The sequence below is a fragment of the Manacus candei genome, unplaced genomic scaffold (genome assembly GCF_025592945.1).
Source record: "Manacus candei isolate 608988 ecotype Guabito, Panama unplaced genomic scaffold, ASM2559294v1 h1tg000047l, whole genome shotgun sequence".
Taxonomy (NCBI): Eukaryota; Metazoa; Chordata; class Aves; order Passeriformes; family Pipridae; genus Manacus; species Manacus candei.
In genome coordinates, this window is record NW_026138095.1 from 1,844,623 (window position 1) to 1,852,611 (window position 7,989).

Below are 7,989 nucleotides of genomic sequence, written 5' to 3' on the forward strand. Positions count from 1 at the left end.
CCTGTGCTGACACACAGGGTTGTAGAAGATCATCCTCCAGCCCCAGTGTGGAAGCAGCAAAGGTGAGCATTGCTTCAGATCCCAACATCCAGCCCTAATCCACCGTTTTTTTTGACACAATAAGATCCCCTGTGTGTGTGCAGCCCCGTGTTTTCATGATGACACTTGCTCAGGGAGATGCTCTTTTGTGCCCTGCTGTCCCCAGGGCTGGCCTTGCTCCTCCTGTGTCATCTGAGCTGCCCTCGGCCTCTCCCTGTCCAGGAAGAACCAGGAGGGAGGAAATCCAGAGCAACCCAATTGTCTGATAATCCCAAATTTATTTACAGAGGGAGAGAAGCCGACTTATCACATCCATTGCTTTGCCAAGAGGCAAATGCAGATTTAATGTTGCCAGTGAATGCTGGGCGAGGGAACATTCAGCACCGGGACGTGCCCTGACATGGACTCCTCACTGTATTTGGGCTGCAGTTGTTTTGCAATCCTGCTGCTGTTGTTTTCCTGCGGTGTGAGAAAGCTCTTTGAAGGTCCCCAAAAGACTCTTTACTCCCGTGTCCCCCCTTTTTGGGGGTCTGTTTTCAGGTTGCCATGCCTGCCCTGTTCTGCTGCTGCCTCTCGGCTGCTCCAGAAGAGGTAAGGAAGCAGCTTCCCCTGGGTGGGAGGACAGGGGAGGGGAGGGAAGGAGGGTTTGGTTGTGGGATGGGCAGGGACACCTTCCACCAGCCCAGGTTGCTCCAAGCCCCCTCCAACCTGGCAGTGTCACTCCCAGGGCTGGAGCAGCCACAGCTTCCCTGTGTGCCAGTCTCATCCCCCAAACCGTGTGTGCATTTAGGGATTACATTCAACTGGTTTATAATTTTGGGCAATAATTATATTCCTTTTCCAGATGCATCTCAGAGAGTAACTGGCCTGGTAAATCCTGTGGAACCCTGTTACAGCTGTGTCACAGCACAAGATTAATGTATGAATTATTATTGTTATGAGGTGATGAACAGATTTCTCTGGTCTCCTTCCTTCATACTTTAAAAGCAATTTTTACATTCATTTTTAAAGGGAGGACATGTTCCAAACTCTCATTTTTAGCAGTGGCTTGCTCCTCTGATCTATTAACACAGGCAGCATTCCTAGGACAAATATCACTGCTGATTATTCACTGAGTTTCCAATCAAGGGGTAAAACCAACACTGTTCCTTTTAAGTTACTGTCATGTTGCCACTATCCCAATCCAGCTTTTAATAGCTACTATTTTAAATATTTAGAATTTTGGGTATAAACCCCTGAAATTTGACAGTTTCAGGTGAGCATATCAAACTTTTCTGCAGGATCTGATCTGTAGCTCTAAGAGCCAGTTCCAGTTCAGTATCTCACTGCCAGACAGGTAAGAGTCAGTGCCCTCAGATTCACCCAAAAATGGAAATAAATCAAAAAATAAACAAGAAATGCAGGAATTGAGGGGGTAGAAAAAAAAATCCTAATTTCTTGACCCTTTCTTTTTGGAGTTTTAAAGACTTCCTGAAGTGAGTGGCAAATGCTTTTTCCAGCATTTCTGCCCGGGACAGGCCGGGTTTGGTGGGCGAGTTATGAAGTGTGTGGTGCAGTGATGAGAGGCAGGTCACAACTCCTGGTGGTAATTCCAGGGATGTAAAACCAGGACAGCCCCCCTCCCATGTCCCTGAGGCTTGGGGGGAGCACAGAGCCAGCAGCACATCAGGCAGCACCCGATGGATCAGCCGGGATTGCTCCCTGTTCTCCGGGGTGGCCAAGGCTTGGGACAGCCTTGGGATGTTGGCTCAGGACCCACGGTGGGGAGGGCACATGGTGGGGCTGCTGGAGCTGCACAAGACATTGGGAAAGTTGTCCAGACTCTGGTGGGAGAGGGGAGAGAGGAGAGGGGAGAGGGGAGAGGAGCTGGCGCCGTGCCAGACTCAGGACTTTCCAAACTGGAATTTTAGCAGGTATTATGACGTCAGGTTTTCCTTCTCCTGGTTCAAGCACTCCCTGAATGTGTGGTCCAGTGAGTTCTGACCTCGTGCTGGTTCATCCAAACCCTCCTCTTGTCCTGCTCTGCCCAGGGGTCCCTTTCCCCACTGGGCAGCGTTTCCCTCTGGAGAACACGTAAGGAATATTCCCGTAGAAAGCTGATTCCTCCTCTCTTTGGCAAAAAAAAAATGGTGATTTTCTTTCTCTTTCACAGCGGGAGCACCTTCCTGTAAACACAAGGCAGCCCTGTCGAAACATTGGTAATGAGATTGGAACTATTTTCTTTGGATGTTTCACCCCCTCACCCCCTTCTTTGTGGACAGTGGTTAAAGTGATAATGAGTAAATCCTGGGATTCATCCAAAAATGCCCCAGCACTGGCATTGCACACGGATACACAAGGAGTGCACGTGCACAGGTTGTCAGCACCCCACTTTTTAACCAAAAATAGTGGTGGGCACCCCCTGCCAGAGCCTGTGAACGTGGAGTCAGAGGAGAGAGCATTAAATGGGGATGATCTTACATTTGCACAGTGCTTTTCATCCAGGAGTAACCCAATTCCCAGGAAGTCCCTGCAGGGCAGTTCCTGGGTAACCACTTTGGGGCAACTTAGGACAGGAAGTGAAAAATCCTAAATCTGGTAGGAATGCAGGAAAACTCGAAGATCCCCCAAAATAACTTGTTTACAGGACTAAAAAAAGCTGCAGAACGTGCAGGGGATCATTTCCAGAGCGTGCAGGGGATCATTTCTGTGACAGAGGAACTCCAGGGAAGATCAAAATAACGTTGTAGGAGCAGAAGGTATAGAGGGAATTAGGGCATTTTTTCCAGCCCTGGTTGGATGTGCTGACTTTACTGGCCATGCAGAGGAGCCTGAGAGGCTCGTGTGAGGACACTTTCCATTTGTAATGTTCATTTAGTCATAAATTCTCCAGCACAGCACCCAAGGCCAGCTCCCTGCCATCCCCTCGTGCCAGATGTTCCTGAGGCTCCAAATAAGCCGAGTTTTGGTGGGGGTCAAAGGAACATTGTTTAATTGGCTGAATTAAAACTGATTGAATTTTAAACTTCTTGGAAAAAAAAAAAAAAGAAATTTCAGGCTGGTGTTGTTGAGCCTGTGGGAGCTGCAGTTTGGGTGAATTAAAGCACAGCTTGCCTTCGTGGGACAACTCACCTTATCCCACAACATCCTTCCCATCTCCCCCATCTCCCATCTCATGGGAGGGAAGGGGGACATCCCAGGAGGGGACAAATGCCTGGAACAGTCACCCCCAGACCAAACAGGACAAGCTGAAACACCTTTCCAAGAAACATCAAACTGATCTTCCTGAACAGACTCTTCTGGGTGTTTGATGAAATATTTTTCCTTTCAGTAAAGACAAACCCCTGTAATGTTTTCTAAGATATATTTTTTTATTTGAGAAAAAAAATCAGCTTTTTGCCAGAAAGCAAGGCATTTGATGGGAATATTTTAATTTTCTTACAAACCAGTGTTTCTGTCAAAGGCCAGTCCTAGTTGTTTAGTGAGAAAGAGGCCAGGGAGGAGTGCTGAGGAGGCTTAATGGGATCAGTTATTAGCTCAGACTTTGCTCTGCACATTCCTTAAATCACTTCTAAACAACACACTTCAGGGTAGTTTAATGAACTATTTATTTATTCATCAATTCTTCTTCAAATAAATGTTACAGAATGAATGGAAGTTGATAGAAAGTTATTTTTCCTTCTCTTATCCTGTTACAAATTTATAGGAACATCTTGGTTTTCTGTGGCACCCCAGAGAACAGACTCTTCATTTCTATTTATCATTAGGATTCATCACTTTATTGGAAAAAACTCCATGTTCTTCCCTCCCTGCTCCTCCCCCTCTTATTTTTTTTTTTTTTAGGAAACTTAGACACATAAAAGCAAAACAGAGAAGTGAAGCAAAGCACGCTCAGCACTAATTTGGCAACAGGGAAAGGCACTAGAACAGATTTTATTGTTCAAAACCCAGCCAGGAGTTTTCCCTCTATAAAAAAAACAAACCTCCCTGATGTTTGCTGGAATCTCTGGGAGCGACTGGATCGTGTGTTCCACTGCTGGGCAATCAGATCTCTGCAGGTTTGTCAAACAGCTCTCGGGGAATCAGAGCTCTGGTTTCCACTTGGATGACTGAGCTGCTCCTTTAGGGCTCTGGGGGTGCAACACCCAGAGCTGCTTGAGGGTTTTGAGTGTCAAATTCGGATTAAAATGACCCCGGACTGAGCGTGGTCTGAGAGGGCTGGGTACTTCTGACCTGTAGATTATCTTTGGGTAAGGAGGATTTGCTTAGTGGAGAAAAGCTTCAATCTGCTGGAGGTGTGACAAATTACTGAGGGGGATCCTCTGCTGCTGAAAATCAGCATCTTCTGTCCAGTTTTAATGGAAAAAAGGTGCTTTTTAGCTACAAGGTGTAAAAACCCACTGTCTTTTTGCTTCCTGGCAAAGGAAGAGCCTTGGGGAAGCCACACGAGCCAGAGCTCCACACTGAGGGTTCTCTCACCTCCACACTGAGGGTTCTCTCACCTCCACACTCAGGTGTTTTCTCACCTCCAAACTCAGGGGTTCTCTCACCTCCTCACCAAAGGGTTCTTTGCTTCCCTCTGAGCCACGTGGCCTGGTGATATCCCACGTTTGGATTTGGTTTTGGAAAGCTTTTCATCGTGATCTTATCTCAGACCTGATAACAGGTTCTGTGCTTCTCCTAAATATGGAGAGCTCTTTGTCTCTGGGGCGTTCCCAAAACTCCCAGAGTCAGGAATGATTCAATACTCAATTCACATTTCAAACTGAAGTAATTTCATTTTTTCTTACACTTTGGGTTTAATTATTATGGGCTGTGCTCCCCCCAACTCCTGCTCCAAATGGCTTTGGCTGAAGCTGCCCAGAATCCCTTTCCTTTTGCAAAGTTTTGATTTCAGGTGACAGAAGAACTCCCAAATCCAAACCAAGGCTCTCATTGTGGCATCTCAGTCAGGGTGCCACGTTCACTCCAAACAAGTTTTCAACCCTTCACCCCCTTCCCCACGTCCCAGCTTGGTTTCTTCTATTCCACCTCTGAAATTCCTTTGGGTTTTTCGTCTCCCCAGGGGTCTTCAACAAGGAGGGGACCCTCACCATGAAGCTGGTGAACGTCCAGGCCATCGACACCCTGTTCTCTGACATTGCCACCACCTTCAACACGCAGCACCAGGCCCACTGTGCCATGCTCAGGGCTGCCAAAAGGCTGAGGGAGGTTTGTGGCTGTGCCCCCACTGCTGCCCTCACAGCCTGCCTGGACACCCTGCAGCAGGAGCACGGTAAGCAGCTCAGAGCTGGGGATTCACTGGCACCAGCATTAAATCATTGGGACCACGGGAATGAGCAGCATTTTGGGAGGAGCTGCCGTGGCACAGCAGCCCTGTCGTTGTCACTCGTCATGTGCACAGCACAGATTTCAGGTGTTGTGGAGATCCTGGCCATTTTTAGAGCTTTATGGTGCAATAGAATGTCTCTAACTGGGCTGGTTGACCTCACATGTTGTGAGATTGGGCTTTTCTGGTGCTGCTTCAGGTGGCACCATCCTGGCAGCCCTGCCCTGTGACATCTGTGACACCACGGAACCGGCCCCGAAACCTGGGGGGACCTGACCCGGAGAACAATGAGGTGTCACGGGGAAGATTAGGCTGGATTTGCAATCCCCTGGTGAGAAAAGCCTCACCCAACAGCAGTGAGCAAACAGAAAAGGCGGTTCCAACGTTGCCAGGCAGAAAGAGCACGGATTTCATGGAGGAGGGGCAGAGCAGCAGGATCAGGGGTGGGTTTGGCCCCTTAAGGAGCTCCTTAAGGAACTTAGAAATGAGTCTATTGGGTTGCTGCTGGTGAACACCTCTGCTCTACAGCACAGACACCCAGAGCAGCCTCAGTGGTGAGGAAACTGGACACAGGCTCATTTTATGGATGTTTTCTGTCAGTCCCGAGGAGCTCCTGCGTCCTCTGCTCAGTTTTGCAGAAACAAGAGTGTTTAAACACCCCTGTGTTGGGCTCCAGCCAGAGGCAGGTCACGGGATAGATGCTGTTCTGTGTCTCCAGGTGCCCACCAGGTGCAGGTGCTCATGGAGGGCTTCAGCTTTTCCCTGGCTGTGAGGGAGCAGGAGGTGCCCGAGGAGCTGAGGCGGGTCCAGCAGCAGGTGGAGGAGCTGAGTCGCTCCACAAAGCATGTCCTTGCTGGCAGAACTGTGCTCCAGGAAATGACCTCCTCGCTGCTGCAGGGCCAGGCTGAGCTGGAGGAGAGGATCAGAGCTGCCAACCCCGAGTATCTGGACCAGGTACGGCTCGAGGGGAACCTGAGGGAGAACATCCAGAAGATCGGCCTGGCCAGGGAGCTCTCGGAGCACTACTGGGAAGCTGCCAGCTGTGTGGTGAGGGAAATGGCCCAGGGAGCTGGTTTGGTGCTGGAAGGGCCTCCTGGAAACGAATAGAGACTCACAACCTGCCCCACATCCAGAGCAATGGCTCGGAGGACACCTGGGGGTGCAGTGACCTGGCAGTGTCAGTGAACAGAACCCTGCAAATGGCTTGGGGGCAGCTGCAAGCCTCAGATCTGTGTTGTTAAATTGTGACTGGAAAGATGCACCTGGAAAAAGCTCTGGACCATTGACTGAGTGGACAGAAAAAGCCTTTTTCTCTGTGCTGTGTTATATCATCCTTGATGCATTAATAGGGAAAAACAGGGGGGACCTCAGCAAATAAAGGCAGTTTTCACTGGAATTAGGTGACATTTTCATCACCGCTTAGCAGCTGATGTGGCTGTGGCTGAAGGTTGTTCAGGATGAGCCATGATGAACCCAAAACCTCGGGGTCAAATCCCCCATTCCCAAGGAGATGTCAGTGGGACCTTCCCAAGGTCGTGGCACCTGGGAGCAGGGAAGCAGAGGCTGGGTCTGCTCTGTGTCCTGGTGTCTGGGGGCAGGATGGAGAAGGGGATAAGCCTGGAAATCTGGGAGGCCCATCCTTGCTGCAGTGGCACAGGGAGGTGACCTGGCAGTGCTGGCATCTCCCACTGTGGTGAAAAGAAGGGCAGCAGGAGCTACTGGAGATTTAAAATCCTGATGGGGACTGGGAGGGACTCAGCTGGAGGGATTCCAGTGCTTTGGGGCAAAGGCATTGGCACAGGAGGGGCAGCAGGAGCAGATAATACCCAGACAAAGATGTCAGGGAAGAACCAAACACACAATGGAATAAACCAGGGAAAAGATAATGAAATTCTTGAAGGAAGAATGAAGTAAATGGGGAAATCAGGTCTGATAGCTTCCCACCAGCTGGGTAACCCTGAGGAACCCTGGATGGCCAGCACTGAAAGCCCAGTTTGGAGCTGGGACTGTGGGCATGGGGAGGGTGGGTTGGGTTTGCAGTGCTGCACCCGACTGCTGGTCAGAAACCTTATGGGATTCATCACATTTTTTGGGGATGAGGGAAAGAATAGAAACCACGAGTGAAACCCTACCCAGCACCACAAATAACTACAAAGGGAGCCCAACTTCTGGGTTTTCAGGCTGTCTCTACCCTGCCCAATATTAGTGTTTAAAGCCCTTTTTCTCTTTGCCTTGGCTGATCCCCAAAATACGCCAGAAGTTCCCAGGAGACTTTTCTGCCCTGGAGTGGCCTCGTGCTTCCTCCAAGGCTCCATCTGCACCCTCAGGGCCCCTGGGCACCCTGGTTCTTTGTCCCTGTAAATACCCTTGAGCCTCTGTTTTGCCAGAAACACGACCTAGTTGGGCATTTCCTTCCTGAGCTTCCCTTGACCCCTTTGCCAGGTGCATGTTTGGCATGAAATTATCAACTCAACCAAGAAATCAGGAACTTCATTTGTGTTTTTCTATCTGAAATGAAAGCAAGTGCCACTGCATTCACATCAGGCAGAGCTTTTGGTCTCCCCTGCTCAACCCAAGGGTTTCTCTCCAGACATATTCATTCAGATTGTTAAGGGGAAGGGTTCATTGTCACAGGTATTTCC

General features: G+C 49.4%; 1 protein-coding gene across 3 annotated transcripts; it reads left to right on the forward strand.

Annotated features, from left to right (window-relative positions):
* The first annotated feature begins 430 nt into the window (after positions 1-430).
* On the forward strand, positions 431-6,707 carry LOC127475699 (uncharacterized). 3 transcript variants are annotated; one of them, XM_051797753.1, is made up of 4 exons: positions 431-630; positions 2,192-2,237; positions 5,084-5,293; positions 6,066-6,707. In XM_051797753.1, the coding sequence occupies exons 1-4, from the start codon at positions 586-588 to the stop codon at positions 6,452-6,454; spliced, it is 690 nt and encodes a 229-aa protein (XP_051653713.1). In that variant the 5' UTR covers positions 431-585; the 3' UTR covers positions 6,455-6,707. The 3 variants fall into 3 exon arrangements, with proteins under 3 accessions (XP_051653713.1, XP_051653714.1, XP_051653715.1); XM_051797755.1 differs by lacking the exon at positions 431-630 and adding an exon at positions 3,862-4,076 and having other exon boundaries at positions 2,201-2,237; XM_051797754.1 differs by lacking the exon at positions 2,192-2,237.
* The last annotated feature ends 1,282 nt before the right edge of the window (positions 6,708-7,989 follow it).

Coding starts and splice junctions, on each gene's coding strand:
- LOC127475699 (XM_051797753.1), top strand. CDS start 586: ATGCCTGCCCTGTTCTGCTGCTGCCTCTCGGCTGCTCCAGAAGAG. Junction 2,238..5,083: donor GCAGCCCTGTCGAAACATTG/GTAATGAGATTG, acceptor TCGTCTCCCCAG/GGGTCTTCAACAAGGAGGGG. Junction 5,294..6,065: donor CACCCTGCAGCAGGAGCACG/GTAAGCAGCTCA, acceptor CTGTGTCTCCAG/GTGCCCACCAGGTGCAGGTG.